This window comes from Diceros bicornis, chromosome X (assembly GCF_020826845.1).
Source record: "Diceros bicornis minor isolate mBicDic1 chromosome X, mDicBic1.mat.cur, whole genome shotgun sequence".
NCBI classification, from domain to species: domain Eukaryota; kingdom Metazoa; phylum Chordata; class Mammalia; order Perissodactyla; family Rhinocerotidae; genus Diceros; species Diceros bicornis.
In genome coordinates this window covers 114433278-114452163 of record NC_080781.1, presented here as the reverse complement: position 1 = coordinate 114452163, position 18886 = coordinate 114433278, and the positions used below count along the sequence as shown (strand labels likewise).

Genomic DNA, 18886 nt, shown 5'->3' with positions numbered 1-18886 from the left:
TTGAATTTCTTTATTATGCTGTAATATTTCACTTATGAAACTGCATTTGGAAATCCTTTGGTGTATAGCAGAATGAAATTACAGTACTCAGAGATATTGATTATTGCTTGTAATTGCTATCATAATAGCCAACAATTCTCGATCTTTCTTCTACCTCTTAATGATATACCAAACCAAATCAATATCCAACATATTGGGCCACTTACATCGTCTCAAAAATCCAATTGGTCTCCTTCATAAATATGTAAGGATCGAAGATTTTATCTCCAAATATTAAATAAAAGAGCCCCATACTGCTGGGTTTCTCTTTTATCCCATAGGAACATACCAGAGTGTTGCTGTATAGGATCAGTTATACACAAGTGACATTTTGTCACCTCCAGAGTAACCGCAGGGCAGGGGCAGAGAGATGAGGAGACTACTCCACTATGCTGTCTGTAAAGTGCTTCTTGCACACTAGTAAATTAGATGGCCCGAGGGGAAAACACAGACTGGGGGAGCTAACCAGACATTAAAGAAGAAATCTACCTCCTTGTGACATGGAGATTATTTCAGGGCCTAAAGAGGGAGTGCAATAGGAAGGAGCATAATGCTGTGAGTCACTTTTCAATAAAATATATTTATTCTTGTTTCTACTATATACTGTTTCTCCATTCTGAGGATAAATTAGCTAGCTTTAGAAGCAGCAATGACTCCTTTAGTTTCTTAACAACTAAAAGGTAGCTTCTTTGTAATGCTTCCCCATTCATTCAAAATAGCTAATACGGTCTTTAAAATTTACTAGAAGAACGTGAGAAGTACAGAAGAATAGACATGTATTATGTAGTACTGTTTGAGCAGATTGTATTTGTTTAGCCTGGTTCAATTCACCCAGGAGACTAGAACCTGGTGCTAATCCAGTGAAGACTGTGGTTGGCAGGTAGCGTAGGGCAATGAAAATACACTATTTTGGAAGTCCCCAATTCCAAATCCATTCATACCATTAATTACATGTGTTACTTTTAGGTAAAATCCACTTTTGTTCTCTGGGCTTCAGTTTCCCTAACTGCAAAATGAGGGTGTTGGGCTACTCCGTGATTTCTAAGATCCCTTCCAACTCTGTGATTCTGTAGCCATCATTCTCACATTTTTGTCATTGGTCCCAAAGGGAACAGGGTAAAAGCGTGGCTCAATCCAGTATCATCCACATGCCAAAATCAACACAAAGCATGCTGCGTCTGTGCTTTAACAGGCCTGGATTCGAATCTTAATGTGTCCGCTAAATGTGTAACCCTAGCATAGTGTACTATAATGTGGTGGTTAAGAGCAATGGCTCTGGAGCCAAACTGCTTGAGTTGAGTTGACACTCAACTTCACCAATTGCTAGCTGTGGGACCATGGACAAGTTACTTAACCTCTCTGTGTATTGGTTTTCTTATCTGTAAATGGAGATACTTATTGTAATGGGGTTATTGTGAAAATTAAATTTTATCGTACTTTATGAATTATTTAGATAATGCCTGGCACAGATAAGTACTTAATGAATATTACCTCTTATTATCATTATTATGATAACTACTAACACTGCTTTACTCCTGCTAAACCTCTTTTGATCTCTGTTTCATCATCATTAAGATTAGAATAATAGTATCACCCTCACAGACATACGAGGATCAAAATAATGCATGTAAAGTACCTAGTTTGGTGTCTGGCCTTTCTAGGTGCTCAATAAATCGTGTTCACATAAATAGAACCAACTCTGCATGTGGTTGGTGTTAGTCAGTGCATTTTTTCCACTCACCTCACCCCTAATCTTTTTCATGCTAGTTATGAAAGCAATAGAAGCTCAGAGCAGAAAACTTCAAAAAATACTCCTACTATTCAAAGGTAACACAAATTATTATTTTTCCATGAGCATATATATATATTTTTAACTTTAAAAATTGTATCCTATTGCCCATACTCTTTTGAAGCCTGCCTTTTTTCACTTGGTGATATCTGTAAACACTTTTCCTGGTGAATAAATATTCTTTTACAACACAATTTGTAATGGTTGTATAGTATTCTACTATGTTTGTAAAATAATTTACTTAACCAAATATCTATTATTCAGCATTTTGGTGTTTATTTTGCCATTATAAATAACACTGCAATGAATAATTTCTTATATACATTGTCATACATATCATTTCCTAAGGATAAATTCCTATAGACATAATTATTGGGCATATTTAAAGTCTTTTGATACATAATGCCAAATTGCCCTCCAGAAAGGCTTGTAAATCTGCCCTCCTCTCAGCAACCCAGCCCTTTAAATAACCTTTACCCTCATGATACCAAAGCAGAATTCACTAATGTGGATATTTTTCATTAACTGGCATGTAGAGCTCTTTTTTCCTTTAAATATATATGCTTTTGTCCTTTAAAAGTGGAATCTAGATATCAATCTTAAATAATCTTACCGATTTATGCATTTGGGCATGTGTGACATGTACAAGGTGATGTTGGCTCTTTGCTTAGTGGAGGGGTTTTGTGTCGTAGTACATTAAAATGTACACCAGAATGAGTTTTGTTTAGCCGTGCGTTTTACTGCCCGAGGTGGCACAGTAGAGTGGTTAAGATTAAGGACTTTGGAGATGGGATGACCTGGGTTCCTATTCTGGCTCTGTCATTCACTTGCTAGGTGAATTTAGGCAAGTTATTTAACCTCTTTAGGCCTCCATTTCCTTAAATGCACAATGAGGATAATAATATAGCCTATTTCATATGAGTGAAGACTTACTGAGATAATGACTGTTTAGCACAGTGCCTGGTACTTAGCATTCAATAAGTGTAAAGTATGTGCGCAAAAAACATACTTCCATTTATTTGTTTTTGGCAACTCTTTCCATATGAATAAATCACTACTGTTTATGAAATATCCATGTTACGATAGTCATGAGCAAGCAATAATCATCCTACAGTAATTCAAACATGACAGCAGCATGAAGTTATAGGACAGTCAAAACTAGTGCATGGCAGAAAAAAATGCAAAACAGTAGTTGCCTCTGGGAGATGGGGATAGGGATTTACTTAGAAAGGCAGGAGGGAATTTCCTGGGGTGATGGAAATGTTCCATATCTTGATAAGGGTTTGAGTTGCACAGCTGATTGTATTTGTCAAATCTCAGCAAATGTACACTTAAAATTTGTGCATTTCCTCATGTATAATTTTTATTGAAATATATGTACATGTAACATTTTGTAAGTTTGAGGTGTACATGTTGATATGATACATTTATATATGGCAATATGATTGCAACTGTAGTGTTAGCTACAAATTATCATTTCTTTTCTATGGTGGGAATAATTAAGATCTAGCCTCTTAGCAAGTTTGGAGTTTATAATGCAGTGTTGTTGTCCATAATCACTATGCTGTGCATTAAATCTCCACGACTTATTTATCTTCTTGCTGCAAGTTTGTGCCCTTAAACAACATCTCTCCTATTCCCCAACCTGCCAGCCCATGGCAACCACCATTCTACTCTCTGTTTTTACAAGTTCATGGATGGACCTTGAGGACATTATGCTAAGTGAGATAAGTCAGACAGAGAAAGACAAATATTGTATGATATCACTTATATGTGGAACCTAAAAAAGCCGGACTCATCATGTATCAATTTTACATTAATAATCTGTAAAAAAAAATATTGAACTCTAGATAATACACAAGTTGAAATATGTGAAGGGACATGTACTGTTGTATGCAACTTACTTTGAAATGCTTAAAAACTAAGGCAGACTGATGGATGAAGACAGGAGTGGAGAGATGGATAGATAAGTGATAAAGTGATTATAGTCAAATGTTAACTGTAGAATCTAGTTGGTGAGTATATGTGTGTTCATTATCAAATTTTTTCAACTTGTCTGTATGTTTGACAATATTTGTAATAAAATATTGGGTGAAAATATGTCTGTAAACACTAGTCTCGAAATGAAATTACTGGTTTCTAGGACATTCAGATTACCAAAATGCCTGATGATACTTCTCTTTCTGTTTTTGAATCAACTTTATCATATTTAATGAAAGGGAGCAGTATAGAGAATAACCTCAAATGTGGAATGTTAGCGCTTCGAGTTTGAGAAATTCACTAGGCAGCAAGTCAGGGAAACAGAAAACCTCTTTCTTCCTCTTAAAGATCTTAATGAGAAAACAAAAGGGAGACCACCCAGGGCAATTTGGAGTTAAATCTTAGGTATATGAAAGTTTTGTTGAGCCACCCTAGTTCCCCTGAGCTTTGTCATAGCATAATTGTTTGAAATTAGTGGAGATTGTGTTTTTGTAGCAACTGGCTTTGGTTTTTATAGCCCAAATTTTTGTCTTCTTTTCGCAGGCATTTCCTGTTCAAACATGGGTCTGGTTCCTCGGCTATCTTCAGTGCAGCCAGTCAGAACTACCCTCTGACGTCCAATACCGTGTACTCGCCCCCTCCCAGGCCACTTCCTCGAAGCACCTTTTCCAGACCTGCCTTTACCTTTCACAAACCTTACAGGTGCTGCAATTGGAAGTGCACAGCCTTGAGCGCCACTGCAATCACCGTGACTTTGGCTTTGTTACTAGCCTATGTGATTGGTAAGCCCTTTGCTTTCATGCCTCAGTTTTCTTCTTAATCAAAGTCTTGTTTTGCTTGTGGTGTGGGTGGGAGGCTCTCTCCACTCTGGGGCCTACAAATTTGAACCAAGGCTTAGTATTATAAATAACAAATGGATTTCTAATTAGTTTTTTTTTTTTTTTGCCCTTCCTAACCTTAAATACTGCTGAGGAGAGTAAGGAATGCTCTTTGAGAAGAAATATTTTACTACTAACACAGTCTTATTGATTGCAATTACTGTAGTTAACCATTTTCCGTTCAATTAAAAGGTTGTTATGGTTTTCTCGTTAGAAGTCATAAGTACCAATCTACAATAGCTTCTTAAATTATAGTTAAACAATAATACTGCTACCGAATTTTCAGGTAGCAATTTCATTAAAGTAGTAGTTATTTGCAAGCTATCAGAAAATCCAGCGCATAATTTCTTTCCAAGAATTCGGAGTTTTACACTGGGACTAAAAAACTGTATTATTATTTTCACAAGGTAAATGGCTGCAAAATTGTGTGGATATTATGTTTGGGGAGGTAAAGGAGAAAACAGTCATGAGGCAATCTTATATTTTTAAGAAAAATGTTGTTCTTGAGTCACCTTGATTAAAATCACCCTCACTTGATAGCAAATTGTATTGATTTTTCTGGATGGCATTTTATTTTGACTGAACATTAATTTCCTTGCTTGAGTAGTTCTGCAGTCTAAAATGTAAATTAACTTAAGAAACATGTATTTTGTGGAAGCACTAGGAAAATAAATTTTATCCAGGTATATCACTAGTAACTTCTTTTCAGGTTTAACCCCATTTCCTAATTGAAGCAGAATTACCCACTAAGATACAATGAATATGATTCTGAGAAGTAGATAAAAAGGGCTTGAGATTTTCTTATAATTATAAATAATAAAGTTTGGTTGTTTCTGATTTATTCAAAATGTGAACAATAAGAAAGTTCACATAACTAGTTTTTGTAGGAGTCATAGATCAGAGAATGGCAAGTAAATAAACAAATATATTTTGTAGGGAAGTCACTGATAATGTCAACAGTCTGGGATCAGAGCCTATATTGATGCTTATGAGTATATCTTTTATATTTTCATCATACAATCTGAATATATTTAAATAATGCTTTTATTAAATGTGGATAATATTACCCCATGATATAAAAAATGTGTCTTTTATCTCAGACATTTCAGAATAACCCAACATGTGTGTTTATTTGGTCTTTAATAACCTGTAATGAGGGGCCGGCCCCGTGGCTTAGCGGTTAAGTGCGCACGTTCCGCTGCTGGCGGCCGGGGTTTGGATCCCGGGACCGCACTGATGCACCGCTGCTGAGGCCGCGTCCCACATACAGCAACTAGAAGGATGTGCAGCTATGACAGACAACTATCTACTGGGGCTTTGGGGGGAAAATAAATAAATAAAATCTTTAAAAAAAAAAATAATAACCTGTAATGAGAAATAATGCTGAAGGAATGGAGGTGGGAGATGAGAAAGTACCGTTAACACAAAAATGATTTTAATATGGAATCATTCAAAACAAGGAGTAATTTGAGAAGTTTAACTACATATAATGTTTTAGATGTAAGACTTAACCCCTGGTGTAAACAAATCCAGGTAATAGCAAATTCTTTATTAATAGGTTTATACTGTGTTCAAACCTATGTTTCTATTTAAATTTATTACGATGGCTACTCGTATCAAAAATTGTATTATACACTCTGAGACTTATTTAATTAGGTTATGTATTTATTGATATCATAAGTGAAAGTTGAACATTTCAGTCATTTCCAGGACTGCCTTTTTTATAGGGTAAACAATGGCATATAAATTTGACATGACAGTAAGGCAATTTAGTGCAATAGTTACGAGCATGGATTTTCAGACCTCTGCCACTTATTAGGCATGTTACCTTGGGAAAATTATTTAACCTTTTAAGGCCTCCATTTCCTCATCTGTAAAATGGGCCTAAAGCAGTACCTATAACATAGGTTTGTTATGAGAATTAAATGAATTAATATAATTAAAGAACTTGGAAGAGTGCCTAAAACATAGTAAGTATACTATAAATGTTAAATATTATTCTTGTTGTTGCCATTATTATCTTTATAATTGTTATTCACTGTTAAAATTCGCTGGTTCTCAGAATCAACCATTTTGTTCATGTCTGTATCCCAGCACCGAGAATAGTGCCTGGCTGTTCTGTTGGTAAATTTTGTTGAAAAACTAAATTATGCTAAGCACTTTACTTCTATTAGCTCATTAAATTCTCACAACAATCCTTAAGGCTAACTATTAGTATTAAATGTATTTTATAAAGGAAGAAACTGAGACACCACAAGGTTAGAGGTCACGTAGAGGTCACATTGAAATTAAGAGGTCACATCACTAAGAAGTGGGGATCCTAAGCTTGAAGGTGGAGCAGAATGATGCCAGAGCACATGCTCTTGAGCACTAGGCCTCGCTGCCCTTCCCACTGCAGTAAACTTTGCAGTTCATTTACTCCTGGGTCTACTAAATAAATCCACCAGACAAATTTTTTTTCACATTAAATTACAAATTAAATTAGATTTACCAGGTCATCCATTGCAATGGTGAGCGCAGCTAAGATTTGTTGATCGGTGAGAGAGATCTGCCGAAATCATTTACTGTGAGATTTTTTAGACACAAACAAATAAGGCTAAATGCTAGCAGAGTAGGTTGAGTGGGTTGAAAATGAGGAGATGTTAATGGCAAACACTGTAACTTTGTTTCTAGTTCTTTCATGAACTGGACATTATGTGACTTTGGATAAATCAGTTAAAATCTCTTCCTTGATTTACCCCATCTGTGCCGTATTGCTGACCACCTCAGGAGGGTAGAGTAAGAATTCATAAAGAGGCATTCAGTTGAAAGATGTCACATAAGAACTACAACATACAAAATGATTTTTAAATGGCTTTGTGTGGTTGGAATAAAAAAGTATTATATTTCAAAATATGAAACCATTTCACTCTCAACTCTTGCTGAGTCTGAAAGAGTCATCGTTTTTTTTCAATCCCCTTTGCAGTTGCTGTACAACCCAAGTAAAATCTTTCACTGAAACTATTTACTGCTTCTGTTTCCCGTGCAAATTCCTTTCTGCTATTTCATTTTCCTCTGTTATCCATTATACATAACCTTTAGATACTAATGGCTGTATGCTGTGCTGCCCCCAATCCACTCGGGGAAATCACATCGATATCAATGGGACATCATTAGACGTTGTGTGCATTATGGCTCTGTAAGAGGTCATTGGAAAGCAGTGGAAATCCAGCACGTGGATAGCCAGAGCTGGGTTGTTCAGGCAACCGGCCCCATCCCCACACCTACCCACTATACCTTTTGGGTCAGCAAGAGAATAATTCCCTTAAATGAGTTTTGAGGCCATAAAATTTGGTAAACGGAGGCATGGAAAGATACTGATTGTATGAAGATATCATGGAATGCCTATTGTCATCACTTTCCCATAAATCTGTAATATTTTCCATCTGAGTCAAAAAATATGTCCTTATGCTTCATCCTCTCTGATATTTTGGCATCAGTGATGTATCAGTGCCAGTCAGAAGCACATTTGCTTGAATTTACAAATAAGCCATATGAAGTAGTAGTCAGGAAGACAGATGACCATATGCAAGGCATCAAGAGAAGGCGAGGTTAAGGTACTTCATCAATGGTTGTGAAGGGCACAAATGCGGCTTCTCTGGTAATCTTTGATATTTTGATCAAGTTTCTCCACAGTCAGCAGTTTGTATAAGAGGCCATAGAAACTCACAGGCAATAAAAACTCAAAGGAATACACTGTGCCTGGGGTCAAATGGGCTGTTGCATTGAATGAGTTGGGGAGTAGGGATTTCTGGCTCTCAAACCCAGTATCATCAGTTAATGACATCACTGTTTCTTTTCCTTTACCATGAAATTAGTAGCAATTCATACCACCTTCAGGGGATATAGGCAATGTCCAGACTCTATAGATGAAATAATTTAAGCCCATAAATCTCCTTGCCAAGACATTCTATATAGCCCACATGTAGAAAGTTGACCAGAATGGATATTAATACACAATTAGGACAGAGAGAATAATGAGCCCAATCCTCTGATCGAAAGTTTAGGGATGAAACTATTCAAGAGGGCAAAGGGCCTACCTCACCTTGCTCTCTACACCAAAATTGAGTAACAATGATTTTAGTGCTTTCTTCTGCCTCCTTTATACTAGTGCAAATTACCCTACTTTCTGGGGCTGTTATTACGGTGGAGTAAAAAAGTGCTAGAAATGATAGAAGGAGAGGAGTGGTGTGTGTTCGTTTTTCTTTCCTCACAAAGAAAGTGCAAATACCTCACAATACAGGGAAAAAATAAAATAGAATATGGCAAATTCTGATTTTGGAAAATTCAAGAACTTGGATTTTTTTAATGGAGAAAATAGAAATGGAGTTTTTTTCCATTTAATCTAAATACACAATGCCCCTTCAGACAAAGTTTACTAAATGTAGATAAATATGCTTACCAAAAACCATCTCTTTCACTTACTAGCAGCTTCATTAATGCCTCTATGCCTCAGTTTCCTCATCTATAAAATGGGAATGTTGGTAATACCTTCCTCATGGATTTTCTTTTTAATTAAATGAAATGAAGCATGTAAAACACCCAGGACATTGCTTAGCAGATCTAAATAAAGATCAATGATTATTATTAGTGGAACATGGCTATTATTAGGATTATTAATTTGCTCCAAGGTAAGCATAATGAGCATATAATTTATCCTAACATGAACTACTTTTATTACCCTTCTTCCCAAAGTCATCTAAAACAGTTTTCTCAGAGCTGGAATATCAGTTTCACAAGAATCCTCTAATGAGTTTGTTGTTTCCTTCTGCCTGGTCTAAAATATCTGTAACTTTGCCTTTATCTTTCTAATTTTCCTTTTGCTTGGTATTTTGACCCTAAAAATGGTTTTATATTTCTATCTGGAAGCCATATCTAGGTTGAAACACATTTTCATTAAAATGCACTATAGCTTATAACAGTCAAGAGATGACTCAGCACAAAATGCTAAAAAGCATTTTACTTTATCCTATAGACTGATATCAATCCTTTTGGTGTCATGTTTAGTACTTATTACTACCTCTAGTTCACTCTCGTGGACCTATTCATGATAATGATGGCAATTTCTGTGTTAGCATTGACTTTGCATCCTACCCATGAATCTACCAACTTTATAGCAATCTCTCTAAGCAAAGATCCGGAAAATGGTGGTATAACTTCAGTCTAATTATAAATCTGCCATCCATGCATTTATCAGAACTCTTCCTTAAAAAAGATTTATATTTTCATCCGACATCACCCTTTGGTGTAATATGTTCCATAGCTTTATCCCCACTATGTTAAGTGGCACTTTTATCTGTCATAAATAAAAGTATAAATTCAATCCAAATTAAACATACTAAAATGACAGGAAAAACCTGTGTCACATACAATTAATTTGCAGAACCATATTTAGCACCTGTTATTCAAAATGAAGGCATTTTAATGAAAGACAAATGCTGTACCTATTTTTTCTTGCAACTCTACAATGCTGTGGATTTAAGACATAGAGTAAGAGAGACAATTTCTTGGGTGGATGAGTAGTGGATACTAAACATATGTCTTGCATCAAAAGATTATTTTGTTGTCTCAAGGAGAGGCAGTCACTCTACTAAGTACTTCTCATGCAGTACTTTTTTAGCCTGGGTAGGGAAAATAAAATGAGGCTTTATGAAATAGATAAAGATTCACTAGAAGGCATAGATACCACGTTAGTAGTTTTGGAGCTTTCCATACTTAAGAAATTTTAGAAGAGCAAGAATCAGTCTTGCAAATTCAGAAAAAACATTTTCTCTCAAGAAATCTCTGATTTCAAAGTAAATAATTTGAATTCTATTGCATAAAGGAAATTTCACTCCTGTTTAACTTAGTTTCACCCCATCCAAATTATATATATATAATACATATATAAACATGTTATATGAATATTTTTAGACCCACATTGTTCAAGATATTAAGCTATACTTACTCTGAACTGAATAAGAATAAACTAAATTAGAGCAATCGCTTTGAAACAGATGCCAGGTTAACCCATTTTAAACTTAAGAAATGTGACTGAATTTTCATATAGAACAGCCAGAGTGGGGAGGGCCGGTATCCCCAACAGAATATCTCATTCATCACAGTCATAACTAAGAGGTGGTATCTTACAGGGTGGAGACACATTCATCTGGGGCTTAGCAATATTCCCTTTAGAGAAATGTGAAAAAGCATAATATGTTTTATTAAATACAAATATGCTGGAAAACCTGAAGAAGCAAAAGTGGAGGATATAGGAGGGTGGCAGGAAATGAAGATTGTAAGCAGGAGCAGATCATGAAATGCATTTTAAGCCATGGTAAGGAGCCTGAAATTTATCCCAAGAGCAAGTGGGGAGTTTTTTGTGGTTTTTCATTAGGGCAAAAAAGTTATTTGCTCAGATTTACATTTAGAAAGATCACCCTAATGGTAGTATGGAGGTTGGAATTGGCAAGCAGGACAAAGGGGGTTGTGAAATTGAAGTCATGAAGACAAATTTGGAGACTATAATAGTAATCCAGGTAAGTGACAGTGAGAGCAAAAACTTCTGGGAATGGATAAGAAGAAGATGGACTCAAAAAGTATTTAGAAGGTAAAACACACTTGACTTAGTAACTGATTAGACATGGCAGGAGAAAGAAGAATTGTTGTCTGGCTTAGGGAGTGGGGAGATGGTGATGCCTTAGCCAAGATAGAACACAGAAGGAAGAGTTTTAAGGGTGAAGATAAACATACATACAGATCAAGATACCTAGTACATTATTAAATATCCAGTACTGAAACTTTAGAGCTATCTAACTGTGAGGACACCAAAATCGAGGGAGTAAAACCAGGAAAAAAGAGCGTGAAGGCTGGAACTCTGGGGAATACTAATATTCAAGAAGGCTGAAGACAAGGAATCTGATAAGCAGACTACGAAGGAGCAATTAGAGAGGTTGGAAGGAAACTACTAGATGGTGGCGATAGAACAGTGGTTCTCAATGTGTAGTCTGGGGACCACTAGGGACCACAAGACCTGTCAGAGGGTCCACAAAGTAAAACTATTTTCATAATACACAAAGACATTATTTATCTTTTTCACTATAATTCTCTCATGAATGTACGGTGGGGTTTTCCAGAGGCCACATGATATGTGATACCACAAGAGATTGCATGCAAAAGCACATATGAGAATCCAGCTGTCTTCTATTTAGCCAGACGTTAGAGATTTTCAGTGATGTAAAACAATGTCACTCTTCTCATAATTTTCTTTTGGTTTTCTAAAATATAGTTATTTCTCATCAAATACATTATTTATGTTAAAATGTAATAGTTTATTGTTATTCAATAAATTAAATACTTTTAAAAGTTATCAGTCTTAATTTCCAATACAGTGAATATTGATAGATATAACATCAACAAAATCTCTTTGATATCCTCAGTAATTTTTAAGAGCGTAACAAGATTCAGAGACTAAAATATTTGTAAAGGGCTGAGGTGGGGAGACCAAATACATAGAGTGTTTCAAGAAGAGAAATTAAATGAAACAAGCACTATTTATTGTTTGCACCAAGGTGGAGGCTTGCAGGGCAAGTGCAACAAGAAGACAAAAGGGATAAGGATATTATAGTTGATGGTGATAAAGTTTTTAAAGCAATCAGCCGAAGGATCAAACTTAGTAGAGAAGGAAAATAGGAGGAGGAAGCTAATGGTGTGTGAAACAAGAGATGGGTCCAAGTGTTAAGAGATCTTGATGATATTGTAGGGTATTTATGGCTGTGAGTGAGCTGAATAGCCAGGATGAAATGGTCAGAGGGTAGTATATCAGAATTTTAGATTTCAGACTCAGCACAAAAATGTGATTCCTCTATATATTTTAGATCTAGTTGAGGAACATATAGGAGGAATTCAGGAATTCCTGAATCATTTGCTCAGGGAAGGCTAGATTCTTGGCTAGGTACAATCCCACAAGGTAGTCTTCCCTAGGTAGACTCACAAGCCCACCAAAATATAGATAGTGTTTAAATAAGAGCACTACATTATATTGGATCCTCTGATATAGGCAAGACCCATGTGGAATTCCAGATCACAGTATGGTTCCTCAAGAGCTGCTCCTCTAGGGCTCCTATTGATTTCTGTGGGATAAATAATGAACAAATGAAGAGGGTCCAAGATGACCCACTGTAATTTTCTGCTGATCAAAACCTCATCGTGACATTGCCAATCTAGTTAATGTAGACCTTATGTAACATATTATAGTTAACTTCTTGAGTAATTGCTTACCATGAGAGTTTCTAAGGGCGGGGCTCACAAATGTCTGATTATCAGGTTCAATGTGGCAACAGGAAATCCTTAACTGGAAGAAAAGACACATGATATGGTGCTTTGTAAAAAACTCTTGATTCCCTTTCATTTCGTTTATATTAAATGAACTTTGTGTCCTGATCCAATGACCAGGAAACCGAAGGCTAGCATGTGTGCATAGAATAACAGAGGAGGTTGTTGAGCTCTCAGAGAAACTAGTTGTGGCTGTGGCCAAAAATAAATACAATTGTGATTTTGACAGCAAGCAATCTGTGCTGCTCTACCACCTGGTACAGATTTTGCTTGTTGATATTCTTAGGTTTCACCAAATCAACTAGCCTCGTTGTTTGTTATAGACAAGGTTCTTAATTCAGTTTTGCCCTTTGTTCACTGAAGGAAGAACCTAGATTCCCTTTAATCTTGAATTGTAATATTAATTAGACATAGATATTAAATACGGCAAATAATGATACCACATAAAGTATTTTGTGTATACCATATCTCCAAATACTTTGCAGAATTAACTAATAAAATTGTGAAGTTAAATGAAAATAATATTAAATAGAGAAAGCAGATAGAAGATTTTGGATTTTACTCATAACAACCAAGCTAACACTAGGTGCACAATGCAGAGGAGAGAGCGATATCAGCCGTGAAGAAATTAGAAACAAGTGTACTGTGCTATGAAAACAAAAGCAGAAGTGAGATGGAGTGGTTTTGTTAAAGACCATGTGCTACCTCCAGACATAGAATCCTGATGAATCCAAATCCTCTGAAAATATCAAATAGTTGAGTAGTTTCCCCACCACCTAGCAGAGAGCCAAGAAGTGTTTTATATCTTTGACCATGGTGGTAAAGCTAGCCTCAGTCAGTCCATAAGCAGTTGAAGGGTCAGATGACTTTTGAACCTTGTTGAATTATTTGATTTTTTGGAGGTGAAAATTTTTATGCCAGTGGGAAAATGTGGTAGCGCACTGTACATACTCAGTGCTACTCCAGGCTATCATAGCACATGCTCAAGGATTATCATATAGGATATTGCAGAGATGGCACTAGTTAAGATTTACCAACATAGAAGGCTGTGGGAGTATTTGAAAGCCAGATGGTACAAATAGATCCTTTCTTTGTCATGCCTAAAACACAGCCTGTTCCAAGACTCTACAAAACCCAAACAAACCATTAGTATCCTTGGTTTCTGTTCCTGTCTGCTGTATGTTTTTAGTTTGGTTTCCCTGACCAAATCCTGCCCTTGGATTAGCCAGCGTAACTCTCCTTGCTGATAGGTACCAATCTGGTCTTCTGAATCAGTGAAATATAAGATGTAGAGATAAGAACCCATTAACAGAGGGAAAAAAAGCTAAATTTTAAAAATAAGAGATTCAATGGGCAATCAAGATTAAATACATGAATGCACTGTCAAAGAAATCATAACATGAGGAGTTTGTGGAGTCCGGTGATATGTATGTCTTTTGACTCACAAGAAACAGAATTATTAGCATACACAGTGAACTGATGAATATAGTCCTATTTTTATAGGAAATTATAGTACATGTGTCTTTTGTGATATGAGTAGGTAGGAAAGAAACAAAAATATTTAGATTACTCACTGACTATCTCAGTAGCATTCCTGCTAATGAGAGCAAGGTCATCAGCTCAGTCACTATTTCAGCCTTCTAGCTCTGTTCTGTTTCATTACCAAAGCCTACAGTCTCAATCTCCCTTTTTGCTGCATTCCCCAAATCAGAAACCTAGTCCTGCCTTCTACTCCCTCACAAAACCTGAACTCAGAAGTGAATCTGATGAACTATACAGTTTTGCTTGGCACACAGAATTTGTTAAATGTTGTCAACTAATTTAAAAACTAGTCTAGAGATTTTACAGAAAATCTCTGGTTTACATAAAATTTCTAGTCTCTCTTGAAAAATAAATAGAAAGATCTGGCATACCCAGACCTGCATTCACCCACTCGCCCACACATTTATTGAGTACCTATGTGCTGGCACTACTCAAGTCTATGGCAAAAATAGTATGACAACCATCAACGGGGGCTAAATAGGGTCTGCTCCCAAAAGCACCATGAACTCTCCAGTACATCAGAGTACCCATCCTGCCCTCCTCACTCTTTTATATTACCTGCCTTCTTTCTGGGTAGGCATTTAAGCTTGCAACCCCTGTAATAAGATAATTCACACTGAAATAAAAATGGCCGTGACAAACACATGTATTATATCTCCCTAAGATTATTTGTATTTTAACAAAAGACAAAGTCATAAGCTGAGAATCTCAGGGATTTCCCTGACATTAATTTGATCTCTTCCCTGTCCCAGACCCATGGAGATATAAGTAATCAAGTGCAACAAAAAAATCTAGGCTCCTGCTAAGTCTAGATTCTGCAGTTAGAGTTTACTCAGAAGTTGAAATATATTTGCCATCACTACTTTAAGCCAAAGAAATGAGATACTCATAATGAATTTCCTATCATTAGAAGTTTAGGAGGAGGTATTATCTTAAGGGCAGGAAAACACAAGTGAAAACACAACACAATCACTCTATTAGTACATCTGGCCCTGTTCGCAGTTACAAGTGGTAGCCCTAACCATGGCCAACTATCTTTTTTTTTTTTTTTTTTTCCCCGAGGGAGATCAGCCCTGAGCTAACATCCATGCCAATCCTCCTCCTTTTGCTGAGGAAGACCGGCTCTGAGCTAACATCTATTGCCAGTCCTCCTCCGTTTTTTTTTCCCCCAAAGCCCCAGCAGATAGCTGTATGTCACAGTTGCACATCCCTCCAGTTGCTGTATGTGGGACGCGGCCTCAGCATGGCCGGAGAAGCCGTGCTTTGGTGCGCGCCCGGGATCCGAACCTGGGCCGCCAGTAGCGGAGCGCGCGCACTTAACCGCTAAGCCACGGGGCCGGCCCATGGCCAACTATCTCATAGATGCATGGAACTAACGTAAAGAACACTAGGCAGGTAAAATTATAACACATCCTCATTATTAGAGACTCATTTCAAATGAACGTCCTGTAGATACTGGGTACACAATGTTCAGGTGTATGTGTCTGCATATGTATTATATAAATGTAAAAATATATATTAATACTGACTTTTGAGTTCCCGTAGAATAACGTTGGCCCCTTAGATTCAAATCTCTCCACACCATCCTCCAAAAAGAAATTCAAATCAACAAGGAGAACAAATAAAACCACACAAAATAAAACTGGGAGACAGAGAATTCTACACTTCAGATTACACATAAGTAGAGAAATAAACACCCAAAAGAAGCAGAACTAGCTCTTTAGCCCACGCCAGAGCCAAGAGTCAGGTATAGACTAAATAGAAAAGAAGATATGAGAGCCGGGGCCTAGTGATGGCAGAACTGATCAGATAAAACTCCCATTAAAAAGACGTTCCACCCTTAGTGGACAGCTACTGAGAACAGATCTCAGCCTTGGCATTTGAGAACACTGGCTACTGAAAATTGAAAAGAATGTACTTTAAAGCACATAGAACTAGAGTTGGTAGCTTTGGGAAAGCACAACTTCTGAAGGTGTAGAGGCATTGACTTTCAAGGAGTGTCCCTCAGAGGCTTGATGGTGAAGGGAAAGAAGGAAGCAAGAAGTAGAATTTCAGGATCCTGCAGAAATAAACGTGAATCACAAAATTAAGGGATATACTAAACCCCCTATCCAAAAGCTATCATTGATTTTAAAAATTGCACTTTAATAAGAACTAAGAAACCTAGTAACTTGGGTAGTCACTCAAACTCCTGACTCCTATCTGCATACAACCCTTCTTGCTGATCCAGGAAAATAAAATATTTCGGAATGAAAATAAAAAGGCAGACAACATCCATGCCAAGTTCTACAAGAAGAAAACAGAAAATAAGAATCAATCATTTCAGCTGATGAAAAACCTCTCCAAATAACCACCCCCAAAGCAGAAGAAAACTACAATAAAACATCTCAAACTTAATTAGGTATCTTTAAACAAATATTGGAAGATACGAAAAAAAGACTAAAATGATAAATTTTAAAACTTGGAACAGAAATGTGCAAAAGGAAGATGCAAAATGAGAGTTGACTGAACTCAGGAAATAAATTTAAGAAAAAGACAAAACCATCTTCCAAATGAAGACTACACTGAATACACAGAAAGAAAAGATTTGAAAATATAATGAGATGCAATGATGAAGAGCACTAGAATAGCGAAGACAATGAGGTTGAAATAAAGAAAGAGGTAAAAGAGATCAGAGAAAATGATTGATATAGAAGATAGGCAAAGAAATCCAGACTACATATAATTGTAGTTCCTAATAAAGCAAAACTACACAATGAAATAAAACTAGTACTTAAAACCATAATCAAAGAAAACTTGCCAGAAATAAAAGACCTAAATGCAAGTATGAAGGGAAAAACCCAAAGTACCTTGGAAAACTGATTCAAAACAGTCAACTCCAAGTCATATCCTAATAAAAATAGTAGGCTATAATGATAAAGAAAAAATAATAATCCCCTGGGCCTTGGAGCAAGAGGAGTCATTTACAAAGGAAAGAAAGACACGTTGGCATCAGACACCTTGACAACAGACAAAGCGAGGTAAGAGTAAGGCAACATTTTCAAATAACTCAAGAAAGGAAGTATGAACCAAGGGTTTTATTCCAAAAAATTGTCTTTGAATTATTAAGGGTATAGAAAAACAGTTTTAAACCTGCAACAACTCAGGGAATACTGTACTCACAAGCACTACTAGACTTGGAGTCAGCTAACTTTTTCTGTAAAGGACCAGATAGTAAATATTTTAAGCTTTGCAGGTCATACACTCTGTCACAACTATTCAACTTATATAACCAAAAGCAGCTGTAGACAATATATATATAAACGAATGAGTGTGACTATGTTACAATAAAATTTTGTTTATGGACACTGAAATTCGAATTTCATAAAATTTTCACTTCATAAAATATTGTTATTCTTTTGATTTTTTTCCAACCTTTTTTTTTTTACATTTTCAATTTAAAAATGTAAAAGCCATTCTTAGCTCTCAGGCCCTCAAAAACAGGCAGTGGACCAGATTTGGCCAAAGGTTGTGGTTTGTTGCCTTATGATTAGAGAACAAGCTTTACCCAACTAAGAGATAATGAGGAAAACTTTGGCAAAAGGGTTACTGGTGAACATTAGATCTACTTAATTGTAGGTTTAAGATTAAAACAAAAGTGGGGACAAGGATGGAAAAATAGTATGAAAATGTTATATATTTTACTAAAGTAGTAATAATGTAGCTAAAACTGGAAGGAGAAAAGAAGAGAAAAGGGAAAAGTAAAATAAACTCATTGATTGTCACATGGAAAGTCAAAGAATATAATTTCAAGTTGACAAACCAAATAAGCGGAAGGGGGGCTAAGGGCATTATAAAAGGAAATAGCATAAAGGTAATCAAGAATAAAAATGCAGACCTTCTTAAATACCAAAAGAAATTTAAAAGAAAAAACACAAATTACATAAAGAAATACAATAAAATTAACATAATACTGTAAATATAATATAAAATAATATGATAGAGTTGAGACCATATCTGTCACATCAATAAATGTAAGTGGGTTTAACTTACCTATTAAAAGGAAAAGATTTTCAAAATAGTTCACAAAGCAAAACCTAATTCTATGCTGTTTACAAGAGACACACCTGAAATAAAAGGAGTCAGAAATGACTAAAAATTAAAGGATAAGCAAAGAGTTTGCCAGGTAAATGGAAGCAGTAAAAAAGCAAGCCTTATAATCTTCATATCAGGCAAAGTAGAACTCAGGTCAAAAAACATTAAACACAACAAAGAGGATATTCTATAAAAAGCAATGGCAGGGCTGCCCCAAGGCGTAGTGGTTAAG

The 18886-nt window shown here is 36.1% G+C and overlaps 1 protein-coding gene across 20 annotated transcripts in view; it reads left to right on the top strand.

Moving 5' to 3' along the window:
- TENM1 (teneurin transmembrane protein 1) overlaps window positions 1–18886 on the top strand; it is a 780745-nt gene that overhangs the window by 463830 nt on the left and 298029 nt on the right. For all 20 annotated transcript variants that reach the window (XM_058536663.1, XM_058536660.1, XM_058536662.1 and 17 more), the window contains one exon: window positions 4352–4590. In XM_058536663.1, the coding sequence (XP_058392646.1) occupies window positions 4352–4590 (239 nt within the window). The remainder of the gene's footprint in view (window positions 1–4351; window positions 4591–18886) is intronic.